General features: G+C 40.9%; 1 protein-coding gene across 2 annotated transcripts in view; it reads right to left on the bottom strand.

Annotated features, from left to right (window-relative positions):
- Positions 1–22,564, bottom strand: part of pcdh11 (protocadherin 11) — a 140,345-nt gene that overhangs the window by 80,580 nt on the left and 37,201 nt on the right. The window contains exon 4 of one of the 2 annotated variants that reach the window (XM_074648709.1): positions 231–290. The exons of the other annotated variant lie outside the window; for it this stretch is intronic. Within the exon in view, the coding sequence (XP_074504810.1) occupies positions 231–290 (60 nt within the window). The remainder of the gene's footprint in view (positions 1–230; positions 291–22,564) is intronic. 2 annotated transcript variants of the gene reach the window in all.

Genomic DNA, 22,564 nt, shown 5'->3' with positions numbered 1-22,564 from the left:
AAAAATATTTTTAAAATCACTGATAAACAAATTAATGTTAAAGAGTCTTGTAAAAGGCATATAGTGAATGGAACAACAAATATGTAACACGAGGGTCTTGACTTGAAATAAAGATAATTTACAAATTGGCCGACAAACAAAACCTATTAAAAACGTTAAATGCTTAAAATATCTGCAATTATTTCACATAATGTTGTTTGTCCTTTGCCTGAAAGCAAGCAGGAGCTTACCTTATGAGGACAAATGGGGGGCGGTGAGTTGAAAGACTTCTCCGGTGTCTGGCTCAGGTTCTACAAGAAAAACACATTACCAGGGATGTTTTCAGTGGAGGGCATCTCTCGGCAAATCTTCAGTGACAGAAGTTGCAGCTTATTTCTCAGTCCTTTCCATTAGCATTTTTGCAATACATTTTAGAGGGGGGTTAAGCGACTTTCAATCAACAAGCAGGTCTTTGCCGCCCACTAATCCAAAACCACAGCTTTTGTTGACAGTGCTATTTTAAATCTTTATCTTGACAATATCATCTTATCGCACGCCGTGTGAGTGGGTATAGTGATGTATTTTGTTTTGTTTTCCAGTTTCCCCTTCCTTCTATCCCTCCGCAAAGATTATAAATCCTTCTTTGTCAGAAGATTTCACTGAACATATGTTCCGACTTTTGCATACACGCCTGAATGCATTTTTTGAGGTTAAATGATTATCACATTGTTAATACACCAATACATCACTGAGATACAAGAAAACACCATTAAAAGCAGACACAAGGTAAGTCAACAAGCCAACAACAGATGGCCCCGCTGCTTGTGATTATGCAAAGATCCAAAGTATTTGCATACTCACAATGCCACCATTAAAAAAAAAAAAGAAAACAAGAAGCCATCTTGAGCTGACCTCGGTGAGAAATGAAAGGAGCAATGGGTGAGGCAAAACCCAGCCGAGACATGGATGGGCTCTGCAAACTTTGGGAATCTACCAAGGGCCTGCCTCCTGGGAAGGCCCTGTTGATTTCCAAGCAGGTGCTTTCACTTATGCCCTCATATCCAATTATGTGCCTGTGGTATGTCTGATGCTCCCTGACACTATTAATGGCTGCCTTATGGTATCACCAGGACAGATGAGACACTCAACTCTCCAGACTCTTAACATCTATATTTCATCGCGACATAGAAGGAGAACACCTCTCTGGCCGAGGCAACAGAGAGAGAGAGAGAAAAAGGCTTTCAGTGCAGCATAAACACTGCATCATTAAATATAAATGAATAAATGGGCCTTGCTGGGATGATGGAATTAGTAGACAAAATTTTCCCTACAGATTGAGTAGTCTATATAACCATGATATCTTAATTGATGTGACAAATAAACACGAGTTATTTTCTTTGGGGATAAGAGCAAGAAATGGAATTTGCTTCTCAGTGTGTTGCATGTAGATGGTTTCTGGTGGGGAAAACAGAATGACCTTGATTCCAAGCAATGCCTCAAAAATTGCGACTAATATATTTTATATTGCTTATTAAACAGAGATGGATACAAAACTGAGGACAGTCTAATTACATGAACCAAAGCTTATACAATATGCAGATGATTCTACCTCGTACCACCACTGACGGTTAATCAACGGTAACAATACTGAAAACAGAAACCTCAAAAAACACCAAACATTTCTAATCAACTTTAACTCCCAGTCTCTCTAGAATGGTTTGTTGTGCTACTACAAAAGCAAAAGGTCAAAATCGTCTGTGTAATCAGTGTTCAAAAGCCAACTCACAGAGTGGAAAATTTGGAGATTTATTTAGAGTCTGTTTAAATTTTCAAGCAAACAACAGGGTTTCTATTCCATCTTCATCAACCACTTTAATTTGAAACCCCAAATGATGTGGAAGAAGCACTATTTACAAAAAAACTCTGCTTGGATTCAGTGCTTTAGCTCATATAAATAAAGGAGCCTGTCCAAGCTTGATACCAACCAGAGATAATCTAAATCCCTTTCCCTTTCTTGGACACAAACACAAACACATAACACGATCTCCCCAGGCTATAATCACTGTTGTTTTATTTTTTTGCTGTTCCCCCCCCCATTACAATCTCATTTTATTCTTTGAGCAGAACAAAACATCACTTTTCATTTGCGCCATGTTCCTTTTGTCACACAGCTCCACTGTAACGCACACATGTAAAAGGTAATTATTAATCATAAATTTTTCATCCGGTGTGCAAAGCATGCAGCTTTGTGAGCAATGACTCACATTCCATGTTTTTACAGGGAACACAAATGTGATGATGCTCATGTTAAAAGGAGATAAATCATAAATAGAAAAGGAATGGGAGGAAAACAGTACTGCCATTTTTCAACTCACCTTTAGTCTGGAACATTTTGCATCTGATAGGGAAACACTATTGACAAGGCTTGCAACAGAGGGCCTTGGGTTACACCATATATTGATGTTTTTGTCTTTTCCGAGTGCTTGGGGTGGTTATTGTAATTTGATAAGGCCCAGAGAGCACAATGCTATGATACACAACAACAGTTATTTTCCGAGGAAACGGAAAGATACATGAAACATGATGTTTCTTTGTCTGATTTCTTGGAGACATGCTGTATTTAGCAAGGATCCAAGTTTATGTTCCTTCTTACCCTCACTTGAGATCCATTATAACCTACAAATTGTTGAGGTCTTAATTACCATATAATACATACCCTTACCAAAAATAAGTCTATTCAAGTGTGCTATTAGCATACTTCTTTTAAACTTAAAATAAGAGAGTATACTTTCAGTTTACTTTTTATGCACTTATCAGAGATAAACTTAACAAAAGTATACATACTTGGCTCGAACTGGCAAGTATACAGAAAAGTCTAAGTATACTTGGCTTATTTATACTGACAAGTATACAGAAAAGTCTAAGTATACTTGGCTCATACAGACAAGTATACAGAAAAGTGTAAGTATACCTTGGTCAAACTGACGAGTATACGGAAAAGTCTAAGTATACTATAGGCCTACTTGTACTTAATCTTTGGATCGAGATATACTTAAGAAAAGTATAATTGTATTCTTGCTTTATAGGCCTACAGAAAGGTAAGCTTGGCTTGTAGTTGTGCTTATTTTTTGATAGAGTAGCCTATTTAGGTATGCTTGCGTAACTTCCTCTCTGTTTCTATGCGCCGGATGTAGTATATAGTAGTCTGGTCACATTCAACAAGCCAACTTCCCTTACAAGCCCCACGAAAAAAACAGGGGCACTATTCAGTGCTGAGTGGACAGGGACTTGTGGCACGTTTGTGTCTCTAGCCCCATCAGCTCAGCCTCTATTCTCCACACACACAAGGAGGCTTTATACTGACGTCCTCTCCGGCTCCCTCAAAAGTGCCAAGCTACATTTAGTAAACCGCGTTTCCAGCAGCTAGTTGCTGCTTTTCTAGCTCCGTTTGCCACCATGACATTGTCCTTCCCCCGCCCTCCCAATAAAATATAGTTCTCTCACTAGGATTAAAGGAGCAATGTAGTTCAAGGATTATCAAATGCCTTTGATCATGTGACTGCCATGTTTTTGATCTGCAGCACATAGCACCAAATATATTCTCTTTTTCTTGCCTTCTGTCTATGTCCCTCTCTATGGATTTCCCTTTGCTGGATGGTTCTCTGCAGTGTGAGAAGACCTCTTGACAGGCAGCGAAAGAAGAGAGAGTAACAAGCATAAAACACAAGCATTATGCAAGATAAAGTTGCCCTGTGTTGAAGTTTGATTAACACATTTATAGTATGTAAGAATACGATGCATATTTGTTTTAGCCTAAAATAATTTCATAGAGTCCTATCCTGTCCATTTTGATCTAATGGTTTCCCCCTTTTGAGGCGATGACCCAGATGTTTTGAGTATAAAAGAAAGCAGCCATAGATTATTTGTCTTTGAAACAGGAAGTAAGGTATCAGATGCCTCAACCCCCCACCGCACCCCCAACTGCACCCCGCTGCTGTTCATTAGCAATTTCTAAGCCTTGGGCTATTTTGCAGTGTTTCAATCCCTGCATTATTATTATTTAGTGGCTGACTTGGACATGCAATCAAAGGGACACGCAATATGTGCAACACTTGTATCGCAAAGCAATGCCTTTACCGTGATGCCCAGACCAAAACCCTATAACTGTGAGCCAGGGGATCCGTGGCTCAAATATAGTCAACATACCTCAAAAATGTTCTTTATCCTCATTGTACGATCACCCCCTATTAATGTCATTGCCAAGACAAAAACGGGACATATCAAAACAATTATTTTGATGTGGCTTCAAGCAACACGACATTTCAATGTGAATGGCACTCGAACCTTGAATCATTATGAGGCGTGGTTTCGGGCGAAAAAAGCCCATCAAAAAATGATTGAATATCATTTTAATGGGTAAAAACCTACGAGGCTTTCATACTGTCTACCTGCCATGTTATTAGATAGACCATGTCAGTCAAGCTGAGGAACACAGAAACAACATACAGACAGGCTGACAAGACGTAAGCATGCCGCCTTCCATCTCCATCCCTGCTTGGCATGTTTATGTAGTCTTCCATGTGAGCTTAGTGCAGCACCGTGTGCATATGCATACAGAACGATGAAGGTTCAGAAACTAGGGCCTGAAGGAAGCTGCACATATAGCACAAGCTCTTTGAAATTGTGCCAGGGTGGGCCTCATTTGCAAAGCAATTTGACAACAAAAGTAAAATACTCTACAACTTCAAACCAAATTCTAGAGATGCCAACTGGTGCGGCTCTGCAGTTTGCTCAGAGAGGGAATTCAAGAGGGTTACATTCGGTGTCTTGTGTGTGTGCTTCTGACATGGCTTATTTGCAGACCTAGCATTGCACCAGTGCAATGTCATGATTGCCTTGGCAAGGAAAGAGGGCCTAATTTACATGAGAGGGAGTCCTAGAGGCACACGGGAGCTTGCCTTTGACCAAGGTGCCAACAAGCCTGCAGAAAAACAATGTAATTACAACCTACAAAGCTGCTGTGTTTAGAACAAACTCACTCTTAATACAGTTGGACTACATTCTAGTAAATCAGTCATCCAAATAGGCATGACTGAAAAATGCGGTAATGCTGAAATAAGTTGTAAAATGTTTGGAATTCATTAACATTTATACACTCAAAATCAAATTTAAACTGTAGACGCCATTCTGGATACATTATTTCATGTATGAATATTAGGGCTTTTAAAGTTATAGTGATAACGTGTTAACGCAGATTTGTTTTAACACCACTAATTTCTTTAATGCATTAACACAACTTCTGATTTTTAGGATGTAGCGGGCTCAGCGGGTTTTAAAGCTGGAGTGAAGCTTGTCTCGAAGGAGACTAAATAATGCTCCAAACTTGCGCTAAATTTTGGCAACTGCCATGGTCATTTTCAAAGGAATCCCTTCACCTCAATATATGTGAATGTAAATGGATTCTATGGGTACCCAGGAGTCTCCCCTTTACAGACATGCCCACTTTATGATAATCACATGCAGTTTTGGGCAAGTCATAGTCAAGTCATCACACTGACAGCTGTTGGTGCATGTTGGGCTTGAGTTTGCCATGTTATGGCACATTTTGTTATGCTAAATGCAGTACCTGTGAGGGTCTCTGAACAATATTTGTCATTGTTTTGTGTTTTTAATTGATTTCCAATAATAAATCTGTAGCCCGTGGAATTTAATGCCACACAGGACACAATTACTTCGGGGTTGTAGTAGCCTTTGTTTTATTGTTGACCACAATTTTAAGTAATTTTAACAGAGTGCAGAAGCTACACAAGTTATCTTAGTTAACTGTGTATGTGCTTTTACAGTTCCAGTTAGCCTTTACAGAAAATGGCTTCAAATAAAGACAACAATACACAAAATACGGCAGTGGGCTATGGCTATCAATAGAAAACAGCAAACGAAACCTGTTACATACATACGTAACAACCATAAACCCGCCATATAATCTGGAAAATAGTACAAGGGACACTTAAATTTCACCACGTTTCATAAAATCTAACGTGGAACTCCCTGGAGACTACAACATCGTATACCTTTGCCTTCAAACAAAGATAAAATGAATGTAAAACCTGTACTCTTTCACCATTTACGAGCTTCAATTACAGAGTGTGCTGTTTTAAGCAAGCTAACATTACAATGCTAATGGCAACTCAGTACTCGGCGACCGCCGCTAAAAATCCCACGACATCAAAACCGGTAGTGCCTAAAACAAACCATCCCGTTAAAATATTGACAAATAATTTACTTTACATATTTGTACGTTAATATTCAACCAGAAGTCTGTATTTACTTACTGCTTTTTACTACTTTACATGACGGGTAACATCACTGTCCACTCGGTGAATCTCCAGGTTGTTCGCGTGCTTTGTAAACAGGAAGAAGGACCATGATGCACTTGGCGGAGTAGCGCTATTATTACTCAACGCTGCCACCCTCCGCAAAAGTCCGCAACTGCCTGTGGCGGCCCACTTACAGTCTAATTCACATTTCAGTGACTTAAATGCATAAGAAAAAAACAAAGAAGATTTAACTTTAAATACATTTTGGAACTATATCAACTCAAAGTGGAAAAAGTGTGATTAATTTGTGATTAATCACGATTAACTATGAACAATCATGCGATTAATTGCGATTAAATATCTTAATCGATTAAAAACCCAATTTATTTATACACTCAAATCACATCTAGACTGTAAACGCCATTATGGATTCATTATTTCATGTGTGAAATGTCCAGTACATTTTATTCTCCTCAGATAGACTGGAATCCGACTCCAACATTAAGCAGTCGGTCACTATCCACTCGATCGCCACTTTTCATTCATTGGAGATTTAGTGTTCCCTTCTTCTTCTCCGTCCCTGTGTTTCAGTCTCTAGTACCATGGATTGTTTTGACAAGTGCAATATTGCTGTGGATTAACTAGAACAGGATTTCATACCATGTGGGTTTATGATAATCTAAAATATGTCGAGGAAGCTTAATATTGTTTTTGCTGCCTTTACAACTGCTGTGACTTCGCATTAGGACATTGAGTTTTCAGAAACCTGATAGCCACAGACAAGGCACAGGCTGATGCTGTTTTAAATTGAGCAATATAGAGCTGCTGTGTACCACAATACATGCACGGCATATTTAGTGGCTCAACAAAGGTGTGTGTATCAATTCTGTGCCTGTGATGTCTTTAAAAAACAAATCAGGTCACACAGTGTCTCTATTATTTTTTGGTTTCAAGTTTTTCTATTTCACCTCGATGCTGTCTGCTAGAGTGCACTGCCTTCAGGTGAGAGAGGGGGCAACTTGATTTTTATTCATATCTTTGACCTCCGACAACAGCCACAGGTCTACACCTTTTGCACTCTTGCTGAAGTCCAGCTCTACCTCAGTACTAAACAAAAAACATTTATTAAACATAGCATTGCTTTGCTTGTTTTGAAAAGTTTCTGCCAATCTGTAAACATTATTTGCTGGCTGTAATAACACATCATGATGGGGGAAAAAAAAAATATTTGGAAATGATCAGTTTGTTGAAATAGTGAATTAAGTAATACATCCTGAATCAATAATTCATCAGTGAGAATCATATTAGCATGGTATTATAAAAACAACGTGACTTTTTGCTGATTATGTCTGTAATTGTCTTGAGTTCGTTATGCAAATTTCCTGGTTTACAAGGGGACACGTCTCCTTGGATTAAGTTGGATATAATTATATGTGTGTTTAGAAATTTGGGAATCTTACAACACTGTCGGCGTCTGAAAACATGAGCTCACGGGCAAACACTACAAAATCGTCAGATAGTTTGGAGAGGAGGGGCAGTTTGGTACAAATTGAGGCCACGAGACGAGAGACTGTGTGCTGAAAAGCTCTCTAATCCAGTAATATTTTGGGTGACTTTCTAAGATAAATACTCTGGCATTGTCTTGATGAGAGAGCCTCGCCTCATTTAAGTGTCTTTGGGATCCGGATCAATCCGCATGGCGGGAGTCGGACTTGTACACTTGACCATATAATGTGGCATGCTTGTCACAACCCGGAATGCATTTCTCTCTTCAAAGTATATTTCTTGGCCTGCTCTCGTCACTCACTCCCTCTAACCAATTTGTCATTCTAAGCCTAGCCTCTCTGCTGCCAGCGCCTAGATGATAGCAGTGGGCCTCTCTGATCCAGGCAGTGGCGAGGGAGCAGGCCAAGTGTTACGCGAGCCACCCTGGGACACCGAGCAGGCGCTTCTGCCGGCTGATGCACGCCTCCACGGCCGAGAGGAACTGGCTTTGCAGATGCTTTCAATTCGACACGGAGTGGGGCTCATCTACTTTGCGGGGACGTTTGCTTTGTGTGCTGCATTTGTGCTTGTTTGTGTATTTCGTGCGCATGAACACGCACGTGTGTGTGTCAGAAAGATTAAGAGAGGTCTGCGCGTGTGTGTGCATGCGAGTGTTTGTGCATGACTGAATATATCTGTGTGTGCACGCGTGAGAGTGTGTGAAGCTGCTTTTTTATATAAAGACACAATTATCCTGAAATGAGGCTGAGCTTTTTTTTCTTATCGGTTCGCAATTATAGTATTCGCTCTTGTGATGACCTACTACCTCCCCGCTGATGTCCTTTAGAAGTCCTCCATTGGCGGACCGTCCTCTCAAGAGCAAGAGGCAACACAACACTGTCGTCGTCACTTCATTATTCCTGTTTTAAACAACCATTAATGCCCTCATTCAAATGCTTGAACGCCGCTTTGCTGTTAAGCTTATCAGCGACAGTCAACCAATTTACTACTGCGGTTCTCTCTCTAGTCGGGTGAGCAGAGCATTAAGTGTATTCAAAATTACATTAGCTGCACATTGTTATTGACTGCTTCTCACGGTCAGGCCAAACTTTATTTTGATAAATGAAAATAAATACCATCTTACCAGTGCATGTGCTTTGCATTAGCAAACCCACTCTCCTCGTTTTACTGCCTTTTTGAGAAAAGGGGTCATGGGATGATAAATATCTCTTCTGATTTACAAAACAGTGTGTTTGATGAACAAAAGAATGCAACACTATTCACAAGTAAATCTGGCAAAAGTATGCTAATCATCTTTTGTTTGTCAAATTACAGAGAAGCAGTCTACTCTCCTCTCTGCAGAGGTGCTCAAAATCGACCTTTCAGACCTGTGTTTTTTATGTTCCGGCTCTTTTGCAACCGTGTTTAGGATTAAACTATGCATAGTTAATTCATTTTCACAGGAGTAGACACATTTATCTTTAGCGCATAGACTGTCACCCACCATTCTACACCCGACAATCGGCGTTCCCAAAATAGACCCCCTCCTTTGTCTGCTCGAGAATTGAGACTTGAAGTAGCTTGTTGAATGCATAGCTTTCTTGTTAGACATTGATACCCATCTCACAAAGCACCACCAGCCTTTTATCTGTCTGAGCGTGATTCAGTGTTTGATTGGGAATGAATCTGGAAGACTCCAATCAGTTCCCCTTGTATGAGCACAGTTAACATGTGTGTGACTGCTCCTTGAGCACTGATGGCAGAGACATGGCCGACTAAGGCCAGAGCCCCAATCAAACCAGCTGTGTGCCATTCCCCCCAATCAAACCAGCTGTGTGCCATTCCCCCCATGGCACTGGTCGTGCCAGGCATGTGTTCCACACTACTAGCAGGCAGGACGCCTCGACCGAGCCCCCCCAGTCTGGGGAGTTACGGCCACACATGAACCAGGACATGTAGGCAGATTGGGGTTTAAACTATACAAACATTTATCAGAGACAGAGCTGCTATGCAAGCAGAAATAATCTCATTGGTCGCGTTGAACCTCAGTGGAGAGTTTTTCTGGCCAAGCAGCAGTAGGCTGCTGGAGCCCAGCCCAAAAGGCCGGGGGAAAGACAGGAGGTAGTAGTATTATGAATCCCAGTACTCTTCCTGAGTACAAGAATGCAATTAAGTCATACTTAAAAGAAGTAATGTGAGTTAAATTGATACCATTTTCGAAAGTGGCCCTGTGTATTTTGTATTTATGTCATTCAGAACGTTCCATTTGCTATGAAAAACAGATTATAAACTTTATAAACACCACATTTTATTACAAATGACAGTTTTTGAATTGAGTTAAAAACATCTAAACATTACTAACTGTAAGTAGGTATATTTTTAAATTCTATTTAACCATCTCATATTGAATAAGTATGAAACCACTGGATTCATCCTTTTTGGTGATGAGTACTCTCTCCAATAGGAGAATGTCTGCTTTTGTGAATATGCGTTTAGTTTTGATATAATATGACACTCAGTTTTACATGTATTTTCCACCAAAAAATGTCATCATCTATTCACTCCATAGCGAGATATTGATTTCTAACAAATAACAGTTCATCCCATTCTGTTAAACTCAGGTACTGATTCTACAAGCCCAACCATTACCAATCATCTTACAATTTATCAGTACACACACATACGCAAACACAAACTACAAATGTGTTTATAATTTATAACCATAATCCTTTAACAAACAGAAAAGTATGCTCTGCAGCTCTACCATGATAAAAAAAAAAATACTAAACCTAAACCAAACATGCTACCACACAGGCTTGCCAGTGTTTTTATTTAAGCCTTGATAGATTTTCATAAAAACAAATTGTAGCCGTTACAATGTTTTTTAGGGGGATGCCAGATTCAGAAATTGTTCAATTCTATAAATAGCGGTTTTAACAGTGAACAACCTCCGTCTGAAACGTGAAGCCAATGCTGAAGTGCCTTAAACTTGCATTATTTCTAACAGCCAGCAGGGGGCGACTCCTCTGGTTGCAAAAAGAAGTCTGATTGTATAGAAGTCTGTGAGAAAATGACCCTACTTCTCACTTGATTTATTACCTCAGTAAACATTGTAAACATGAGTTTATGGTCTCAATTGCTAGATTCAAGTCTTCTTCAATACAGCATGATATTCATTTAGTAAATTATGGTCCCATTTAGAGTCAAATAGAGCATAAAGCAGGGTATGCTTTAGGGCGTGGCTACCTTGTGATTGACAGGTTGCTCCCACGGCGTTGTTCGGTCTAGGTGTTATCCTTTTTTTTTGTCTTAGAACTATAACCCATCACAGTGTGTTTACAGTTCATGGAAGTTAATCGTAACATTTTGGAAAGAGTTCGGTTGCAAAAAACCAAGATGGCCACGGCCAAAATGCCAAACTTGAGGCTTCAAAACATCTCAGTCCACAAACCAATGGGTGACGTCACGGTGACTACGTCCACCTCTTATATACAGTCTGTGGGTTTTAAAGAAAAAAATTCCTGAGGTTAAACTGTGGCTTTTTTCCGACATACAGCAAAAGGGTTTTGATTAAAAAGGGGTGTTTTTTTTTTACATCAGTATGGTGTAACTCCAATATGTCTTAGTATAACACAACTGGGGCAGGCTATGAGAAATCTTGTAAGTGAAGTTAACTCAAACTGCAGTCATTTAGAATGAAATACTGCCTTAGAGATGTGGTCAATACTAGTTGCACAGGGATCAATCTGAAACCAGAGGTCCTTCAGGCTGCCCTGTCAATCCCCACATGTGCTTCTAACATAATAACTGGGCTGTTATGATCACGAATGGAATTCCAATTTTTTTTTTCTTTCTGTTTCAGGTGGACATACATGAATTATGCAAATCTACAGTGTTACAAATTTAAAAGAGATTGGTTTTGAATAGATGTTCTTGTTCTGCAGTCCAGACCTCAGCGGACCTCGCTAAAAAATTATGGTCTGGCTTCCGCCCCGCCCTCCTCAACACAAGCCATTTTCTCTGAATGACATGCCGAACCATCAGTCGGCTATCAAACGGAGGCACATACAAGGCCTTCTGAACACCTATTAGAGCTATCGATGGCGGAGGCAGAGGTTATGACCGCGGAATGGGGCGGATATTTGTGTCTCTCGCTCCGCATTACCAGCATCTTTGGAAAAAAAAAGCTTTATAGATTTGGACAGAGGCGAAGGAAGGCTTTATCAGCACCAACACAGAGAAACACATTAAGGGATCAGAACCCCAAAGGTCAATTGTGGCTGTGGGCAGTGCTTTGTTATGGTGTCCTCTCTGTTTATGTCGCACTGAAGCCAAGGGACACATTTGAAAACAAGTAATGATACCAATTTTGTGTACATTTTAGAAGTTTAAAGTCCTCAATATAAATCAAACTGAATATTGCTCTTTATACTTATCACACAGTGTGTATTCATCTTTTCTGTGAGATGCAGTGTTCGGTATTCTGTGCCCTTTATCACATGCACATAACAATGGGATAATAGGTGCTGATGTAACATGAAACGAAAAGGATGATAGTGGAAACAAAATGTCAAAAAGCTTTTTGGTAACCAGTTTCCTGAATGTATTCATCTGTCATCTGTGAACTCCAAAACTGAACCCAAACGCAGTTTCGTTTCAGTATCTTCTTTATAAAAACTAGCTGAACTCTTCTGCCAAACATCACTCTTTGTCAAACGTCAATTCTTTGACATGCTGTCATTAAAACAGTTCAGAGGATGTCAAACCTTTCTTTTTCAGGATTTAATGTTGTTTTTAATAAATATATATATTTTCACAGGATCTGAACAATAGACGTCGTGACACTGTGTTGTGATTTACTTTATATTTTATTTATTTATATTTTGCGAGATGACACTCACTGGTTGAGACAAATCCTTAATCCCTCACAAGATAATGATAATAATAATAATAATAATAGTAATAATAATAGTGTAATCCTTATTCCCAGATGGAACCGTTTTCTGAAAAGACAGTTTTTGGCCCCGCAGAGGTTGTATTCAAGTAGAAGAGCAATGGGAAGTTATTTAAAATACACAGCAATTAAAATAAGACACAATCCTACCCGCCACGCTAATCCTCTCTGATACAGATGCAGCTATTGTAGTGCAGAAACTTTCTCATTTGACTGTATCTATTGTGTATCAGGTTATAATATTGCACTCTTACCCCATCCCCAAGTGTGTTTCTTCAGAGAAGGAAAATGTATTCTTTTCAGATGCCAGTAGGTGCATCTTTGATCCGACTACCTGCCATTGAAGATGCTCAAGATTTTAGTTTCAAAATACCAAGTTTACAACATTTTGAGGGGGAAAAAAAGGCAAAAAGAAATATGGCTGCAACAGCTGCTGCAGTGCTACTGTAGAATAAATGCAGCACAGATGAAAGATGATGAGTGCCTTTTTACTCCTGGACTTCACACGAGTCTAAGAACACACACACATGCGCAGGCGTTCAGACAGAGAGAAACGCACCCACAAAATGCAAAACGCGGGTAAACACACTGACTGAAGACACGCTGCTTAATGTTTTTTTTTCCCTTTCTGATGCAAAAGACGAACCAGTGCGAGAAACAGATGGAATCATTTCTAACCCCTGAAAAAATCGTTCATGACCACAATTAATGCTGGCGAATAATCCTAATGAATGCTACGCCATGTTTGTGATTGCCATCTCGCTATCTGCATACGGGCTGTGAAAATGTTAATTGTTATGCTAATCTTCCAAAACAGAGATAAATATAGACGAGCAAAAAAAACACATGTATGAGGCATGCCAAGTTTATTTTATTATTATACGTTGTATATAAATTATTTATTTCTCTTTGATTTTCTGTCTTTAGTTTTCTATTTCCATTTGTCTTTCATTCTCCTCCTTTTTTTTTCTTCTCTCTTTGAAAGGCAGTCTCTCTAAATCCAATACAGTTTCTCTCAGCGTGAGGCAGCTTCAAAGCCCTGCTCTGTGGTCAGGCCCGTCGATCCTCTCACCCACCTCCTGGTTGTTTAAGAGAGCAAAAGCACAGCAGTGCAGTTTCTTAAACACACAGATCCACCCCAGCACCAACAGAGGGACCGCTGTTTGGCAAGAGCCTCACGCTCTCTCTCGCTCTCTCTCACTCTCTCTCTCCATCACTATCTTTCCTCACCTTGGACTCTGACTCTCCCCCCTCTCCCTCTCATTACCCTCCCTCCTCCATAGACCTCATTATACCCACATACTCCTCTCTCTCTCCACCCCTCTCTCATACAATTTATCTCTCGTTGCCTCTCTCGCACTCACTCCGTCTGTCAGTTACCTCACCCTCTCCATCCCTCTACCATCATTTAGCTTCTTTTTTTTTTCTCTCTCTCCATCCCCGGCTTCTTCAGCTGTCCTCGCTCTTCACCCGGCACTCCATCCCCCGGTGTCCCGTGCCTCCCCTCTATATCTTTGCTGCTGCAACTCAATCCCTATCGCCCGCCTCTGCCTTTTTCGCCTCACTCTCGATGTAAAGTGATTGATGCCAAGCCTGGGCTCCGGGCCATCCCTCCTAACCGCGCACACACGCGCGGGGACATCACACTGAACCCAGAGGGGGATGCCGTTACCTCAGGAAAAGGGAGTTGAAGTGGAGGGTGGCTATGGGAGTTTTTTTTGGCGAACAAACCGTTGCCCACCCATGTCTGAGGGGAGGCGGGTTTTGAGGGGGCCCGTGGTGGGGAGCAGGAATTGGTACACTGGAGTGCTCATTACGGCTCTGTAGGGACTGTCCTGCGGGCCAGCCGCTGCGTGGCTGTGGAGCTCATTACGCCAGGCAGCCGCGGAGCTCGAGGCACCCAGAGGCAGCAGGGCTCATTGCAGAGATAAGGAAAGGGAGGGCTGCCCAGATTACCCTTAATCAGAGGCACCTGTAGACAGTCAGCGCCTCCCTCCTCATTGCCTTCCGTTAAGCCCCCACCCCTTCCAACGCGCACGCACGCTCCTTTTCTCGCTGCTGTAATTATTGCAATTGCTTCACTTGACTGTCATTCCTGAGCACGAAGTTGCACAGCTTGCCTTCTAATGAGAAACCCAGCTATGATCCGGAGGTGTTATTTATTTATTTAATTATTTATTCAACACAGCATGTATAATGTCAATTATTTAAATTAGTGTGATTTTGGCGCCGCCGCGCTCTTGCAAAGCTCTCCCCACTGTGCGTTATCGGCATTCGACTCACATCACTCTCCGATCCACCTTCATGTGGCGGATGGAGAGTTAATTAAGTTTTAATGCGACATGTGCACCAAACTGAAGGGATACGATTCAAATCAGCTATTATTGAAATAGGAGGCGACACATAGAGTTCAATTACATCAACGTTTTCACCTCTGCCATATCTAGTAAAGGGAAAATGATTCAGACAGTGCCCGGAACAATACATACAGTGTATCTAAGCAAATGTGAACAGATTAGAAACGCCTGGTTCAATATCATTCACAGTTTAGCTGTTTTAAACGAGTTATATTGGAGCCAGTATAGTCAGATTTCAGCTGTTTAAACTGACAGAAGGCCAACTACTTCAAATTACATCATTTCAGTTTTTAGGTCAGCAGGAACTGTGGAAATCAAATTTCGGAAGTGCTAATCTTATTCACCGAGCACATCACTTTTCCTCCACCTGTAACCTGATGTGAAACCAGCACCACCCGAAGCTGAGAGCAACGCAAACTCCTGCCTGCCTATTTGCATAATAAGAAGTGTTACTGTCAGTCGTTTGGGCAAATGTCTATTTCTGAGGATGACACAACAAACAAGTGTTGACTTTGATGTGAGTTGGAGGGTGCTAGCTAAAGTCTGTTTTAAGTGCCGAGGAGATGTACAGTAGGGATTAATAAAAACAAGAGCGGTGTGATGTGCATGACTGAACCACTTGTGTTATTCTCTCCTTCCTCGCAGCACACCTCCCTTCAGGTGCTGAGACGTTCTTTGAAACCAACTGTCAAGCTGTTGTCTGTGCAGGCAGCATACAAAGAGTTCATCCAAAACCTGCACTTTATTTTTTTGAAGCGCTTGAATGGATGCGTGGCTTTTCTTATCGCACTGTTCGTGATATGTTCGAGACAACACCATAACCAACATTTATCAGCGCTGTCTAATTCTTAACAGCATAATATGAGTGTGATATTGGGTGTTATTGCTATACATACATGTACTGTACGCCTTAATCGCACTACGGGGGAAAGGAAAAGACTCGGTATTGGAATACTTAAATTGTTATTCCTCTGGCAAATTACATTATTTCATGTCACTTAATGGGTATTAGGAATTATAAAACAGAAAAAGCGTAAACATTTAAACTCCTAAGCAGCTAAACCTCCCCACCCACATCCTTCTATCATGTCACCCAACAGATTCTGCCGCAATTAAATTAATACGACCACTTTTAAACTCAAATTTATGGTTTCAACATTTTTAGCGATTAGTTGTGGCTTTTTTTTTTTTTTTTGTATTTCACTGTTTTGAGATTCTGTTAGTGGCTCACAAAGCTCCAATGCATTCTAAATGTAAACAATTCAAAGAAACGGTAAAAGGATCTTTGGTGAACAAGAACTATTTGACAAAAGAAACAGTTTATCCTCACATAAATAATCCAAAGAGTTTTGTCACTAATCATGGAACGTGGCCTCATTATTTCAGCTTGATGAGCTGCCACACCTGACAGAAATATGACACGAATAACAAAAACAAAAGATCTGTGTTGAGAGGCTGATCAACTCGTTCCCTCGGTGCCCGGTAAGAATACGCGCTTCACGGGCTACAGTAGCTGCACCGTGGGGGGAAAAATCAAGTTCAAAGAAGTTGTCGTCTCACAAGCCGGAATAAAGCGGCGAAACATGCACAAAACATCCCGTTTTATACGTGTTTTATCTCCGAGTTTAGCTGATGAAATGGAACCGCCACACATTTTGTTTTGCCTGCAGTGGAAAGGCAAAAGGTGAGACAAAGAAACAAAATGCGAGAAAAAAAGGCGACTGTAGAAAGATGTATTTTCAATCTCTGTCATGGTCACAAATCAAAATCCCCCAAGTTTCATGAAACGCGCCTCCCCACGAGCCTTCATTTGTACTCCTGTATTCTGTTTGTAGTTACGCAACTCTGAAAACTAAAAGCTAAGGACTTATGACAGAGTTACTGAAACTAAATTGTCATAAATTTCCGTTGCTTACAAGATGATGGATCACGTTCATCAGTGCGAGTCCTCTAATCCAATCGGGAGCTGCACTCATCAAACTCCTCTCAGAGGAGGTTCGCTGATCTGGGATCACTAAATGTGTCCTTGTTTTTCTTCCATTTGCGGCGTGATCCAAAGCTAAAACTGATGTTGGATCAGCATGGGCACTTTGGAAATAATAGTCCTGATCTCATTTATGCTTTTGATGAAAGAGCTATAAAAGACACTATCATTGAAACATCTCAACATGATATCCAGACTTTTTACAGTTTTTCTCATTTGCTCTGGCTCAATTCTCAAATGATAATTATTTTTTTCCAAAACAATGAGCTCAAATCTCTGAACAATTAGTTTGTTGTTCACAAAAGATTCACATTCATTCGAGCAAATTGCATATGTTTTGGCACATGTGTACAAAAGAATAAGTACAATTGCACGACACTTGCACGTCTTGCTGATGAAAACTGATGAGTTGATTCTCTGTGAAATTGTTGTCCTCTTCACAACTTCACCGTTTGAGCCGTCACATGCAAAATGATCCATTCAATCGTCAAAATCTGTCAGACATGGATGTATATTCCATAAATGTCTGTGACATGGTGTTATGAATGGTGAGGAGGTCAAATTAGTACTGAAGTCATGCAGGTTCTTTCATTGTTGTGAGGTTTGATTTTTTGGTATGGATTTTGGATTTGGATTTTGTGGCAAATTTTCTGTTCACTGTATATGACTTTACATGAAAGATCAATTTATAATACTTGTAACATATTGCTATGCAAATACATTTACTGTATAAACACGCATGTACAGATCCTGTTTCTGTGTTCTACAGTATTGTACATTATTGACTTTCCCCCGTAAACTTTGACCTTCTGTTGAAATGGGAATCTAAAAAGCTCAGTGCGATACACAGCAGCATTCAGCTAGACAGAACTGACATTCTGGCACAGTACAGTGAGCAGTCAGTGTCAACAAAACAGAGATGAGTATACTGTATAAGAAACATTTCCAGGGTTGACTGGTGAAAAAACACCTAAACATTTTGACCAGTACGGCTCACACGATGACAAAAGAACTTTTCATTTTGGTGCCATTGGCTAATTTACTGACACAATAACTAGGTTATGAAGCATGAATTAAATATGTTGGGTGAGTTACTACCTTTTGCAAACATTCAGTAGAGTTGTGATGTCCCATCAAACAGTTGTGACAATTGTATTTAGATACATACATAATTTAGAGAATGTTAAGACTGTTTAGAAAAATGAACCAAAGCGATTGAGAAAAACTGTAATGCTAAAATAATGAGAATTTTGAAATTCAGATAGACAGATAGACAGATAGATAGATAGATAAATAGATAGATAGATATATATATATTTGTTTGTTTGTTTGTAATAAATGTGTTCAGTACTGCAGCTACATGTCCATGAAATAACTGCATTCTGGTTTTCGGCTTCAGCAGAGGTCTGCTATTAGGACACTCTTGGCTTTCCCTCTCCCTGCCCACACATAATGACACACTTGAGTTGTTAAGCCTGACGTTCTGCATAGACCGGGGCCACACAGTTCTCATACCAAATGACACTGGAACGTGAACTGTGGCGTAGTGTATTTCTTTTCCTCAGCCTGCCAGTGCATTTGTTTTCATTAGATGGGATTGGTCAGCAGTCTAGGCCCTTGTGTCCAGTAATGGAGCGTACAATTGCGGGCCCATTATAGACTCGCAGTGAAATAAATGATATATTGATCTTAAATATTTCACACCCCTTGTGTCTCTCCAAACAGCTGTTACCGCCACCGCACAAAATTTCTCGTTACGCCGTCTCCTTTAGGGAATATTCAATGCACTTCATGCATCTCACTCATTGGACTAGCAAATGTGATTCTCCAGGTATACACGTGCAGCATTTCTTAAGATATTAAGAGCTTGAACAATATGGCTCGGTAAAGCAATCACAGCTAATGTAAAGCTGTAATGAAAACAAACTATACGCAGAGGTGCGACACTGAGCATTAATGAAATTACAGAGCTGGAACTCGGTAGACTTTCTCTGTGTATTGTGCAATGAAACAGAACAGGACAGGGAAGCAACTGATGCATGCAAGTCACAGTCACAATTACTATTTCATTAAGGAGCTGCTACCATTGGCAGGCGTTTCCTTGGCATTGTTGTGGGGAGGCTGGCACGGCACCGGAAGGGGGGATGGGGGGTGATGAGGGTTTGGGGGCGGTGGTAGGGGGGATCTGAGGAGGAAGGGGGAGCGATGGGTGGGGAGGAAACATGTTTTAATTTGGGTCATCTCCCAGTCTGCACGAGGTCGGGTGACAGAGCCTCCCTTGCACCTAATCTGGAAACACATATGTTGTAGTGGGTATCCACCTGAATTAATTGACCTAATTATTCCTGATACGAGAAGGAGGGGGAGTTAAAGACACAAAAACGTTTTTATAAAATGGTATGGCATGTTTGTCCCACAAAAGCTCATTGTAGTGGCACGCATGCATTTACAGAGATGGAGACTACCTGTCAAGAGCACTTAAAAGGGGGGAGATATGCACATGCTTTATGCTGAAGAGTGTGTGGTTGTTGGGGGATGGGTGTTGGGGGGGGGGGGGTCATCTATTTTACCACAGACACTTGCACGCACACACACTGAAGCAGACGGGCGCCACGGGTCAAGATGCTGCCTTGAATGCCACATTGCACCGAGCTAAATAGCTCTTTAATGCGTCTCTCATGGCAACTTTTCAGCCGAAACACTAACCACTAAACAACAATAAAGAAGAATTTGGAGTTAGACAGAGAGCAAAAGGTGAAAACAATACACTTGATAGATTTGGACTTTTTGCTGTGACACATTTCAACTCCTGTTGGAAAAATGTGTCACCTTGTGTCCCGTATTAAATCGAAGAAATGGCCACAACAGGAGCTCTCGGAGGCTAAGGATTACAAAGGGCTCGAGGGTGTTTGATATACAAATGCATGAAAACATTTCAAACCCTCACTGATATGTGTTGTGGTAAAAAAAAAAAAAAAAAAGAGCTGCGGTAGAAAGACAACAAAGGGCTAACCAGGGAGCAACTCATTGCACAAATAACTGGAATTATAGTTCATTACTGTTAATTTCTAAATTGCCTTGAGTTAGCCGGACCACTTCAACCGTCACAAAACCGAGGCTGCATGATGGCGGCGGCTAATTTTTGCAGGTGTTATACTGCACTTTATTCATCTCACTTTATGTGTAACTGGTTATGTTAATAGGATTTCAACTCAATTTATTCAAGTGCTGATCAATGGCATGCAATCTCGGCACTTCATGCATTATGTATTTTAATGGAACTCACTTGCTTTATAGCTGAATGGCTAAAGGTTAACAGTCTCAATCGGTGGGACTCCCTGAAGACTAATCTGAACTTCAAACACAGCTTTTTTTTTTTTTTGTGCACCGCACAAGGCAAAAGCGCACAACAACAGAAAAGTTGTTTTTATCACCACTTCTTATGGCTCATTGGGAGAAAGAAAGCGATTTATTACCCCACATCCTTTGCTCATATTAATGTGACTATAAATGCCCACAGACATTTTACTCTCTGTAGGAAGTGAGGCAGAAAAAAAGGAGGAGTTCGAGGCTGGGGAATTAGTGAGAAGGGTAGCTGGCGCAAGGGGGAACGAGGGAGGGTGGGAGAGGAAGAGAGGGATGTGTAGGTGGGGTAGAAATGAGAAGAGAAGAGGGGAGGGGGTGGGAGAGCAAAAGTGGGATAAAATCTCACACCAACAACAGAGATAGATGCGTCACAGTCTCCATAATTATGCTACTCTAACTGGCATTTTGATATCGAAAATGAAAGTCATTTCACCGGTGAGATCTTAAGCCTCTCCCTCTCTCTGCAGTTTAATATGGAAAACATCCAGGCGTCTCTGAGGGCCCTCGTCTCTCTCCACTGCCACTCCCTGCTCAATAAAACTGGCATGCTATTCCCAAGATGAGAGTCCCACTGGACTACGTGAGGACTGTGAGGTAAAAAAACCCTGCAGTCCCTACTAAATCTAGAAGTGGAAGACAGAAGGTGCTAGAGACATATCCTGTGAGGGTCACTTGGCAGTTTTCACCTTATTGTATTCTCAGTCATCAAGATTTGCCCGTGGCTTTTGGAAAATGATGTTGAGCCGCCCACGAGATGACTTTTTCTATTCCTGTATGGAAACTGTACATTTTTGTCACCTTGGCAAAGCCCAACTATATTGGAGATTCCAGTCTATTATGCAGAACGTATTAGCAGTGTAATGAATCCGTAAAGAGATGTAAAGATTTGATCAGTGCGCAATTTAAAATGAATCGAATGACGGGAGATTAAAAAATGAAATCTGGCTTTTTTCAGGGCTTAAATTGACAAGTGCTGCAGTGAGCCACGCAGCTGGCCTGCTTGAATATGGATTGCCGTGCTGGGACACTTTACACTATTGCTAGGTAAACAAGCACGAACGCATGAATCAATTCAACGCAAGCTAATGAGAACGAATCTGGACTCGTGCAATCAAAATTTGGCTGCATTAGCCGCCATTATCACTCTGTCATTGTTTTAGTTTCACATGGATGAAAGTGGATTAATGGTAAGATGTACGGTGGCTGAGGGAATAGGGGGTGTTTGGTTGAGGCGAGTGGAAGCTTAAAGCTGTCAGAAAATCACTTAGTCGACAAAAGATTCCAGTCAGAAACATGACGTATAACAACCTGTATAGAAGCACTTGCCTTCAACACAGCCTGAACTGGGGCCAGTCGTTTTAACTGGCGCCATCAGTCTCCTCCAGGTAATGCAATTAGATGCCACTAATATCTTGGGATGCTCTTCAAACTGCAAATGCACTTTTGCTAAATAGCACGCGCTGTAATAACTAGTGACAGCACTCAGGGAGCCAGATTGAAAAAAGGCTTTTGCATGTGATTGGTTCGAGTAATTGCACATACAGAATGCTCCCACTGATAGAATTCATGAACTGAAAACAGATGTTATCCAAATCTATGCTGGCTTGTTTGCTTTGTTGCCAGGCAACGCGACTCACCTTGGGTTACGACATGCATAGTCAATTTGTAAGACGGGCTCGAGCAGTCCTAAGGTGCAATTACACTTCTGTGGTCTGTTTGTTGGGAGTTCAACTCACCAGGTTCATCAGCCAGACCGCAGAAAAACTAATCCACTCACGATTTGGTGGTCGCAATTTGGCTCAGGCCTGAAACCTGCAATTAGGACTCTGTTCCATCTAAATAGGGAATCAGGTGTCTTGGAACTCATTTTTATTCCACTGCTAGCATATATATGTTTTTACCAAGCGGCAACCTCGGGTGCTGAGAAATGAAGCCAGTGTGGAAGTGCCAAAAACTGCAGTTCCTCAAATGTCCACTTGAGGATGGCTCCAAAAGCGAGTCAACCCCCATAGACCCTCATGTTAAAATGCCCAACTTTACAGCAGAAATAAACATGTTTAGAGCCTGGTACAAAAATTGGAATTGAATTTTCATATAACTCTTCCGTTTAAGTTATATTAAG

This window comes from Sebastes fasciatus, chromosome 10 (genome assembly GCF_043250625.1).
Source record: "Sebastes fasciatus isolate fSebFas1 chromosome 10, fSebFas1.pri, whole genome shotgun sequence".
NCBI classification, from domain to species: domain Eukaryota; kingdom Metazoa; phylum Chordata; class Actinopteri; order Perciformes; family Sebastidae; genus Sebastes; species Sebastes fasciatus.
The sequence above is the reverse complement of the archived record's forward strand: the minus strand, read 5'-3'. Positions and strand labels throughout refer to the sequence as shown.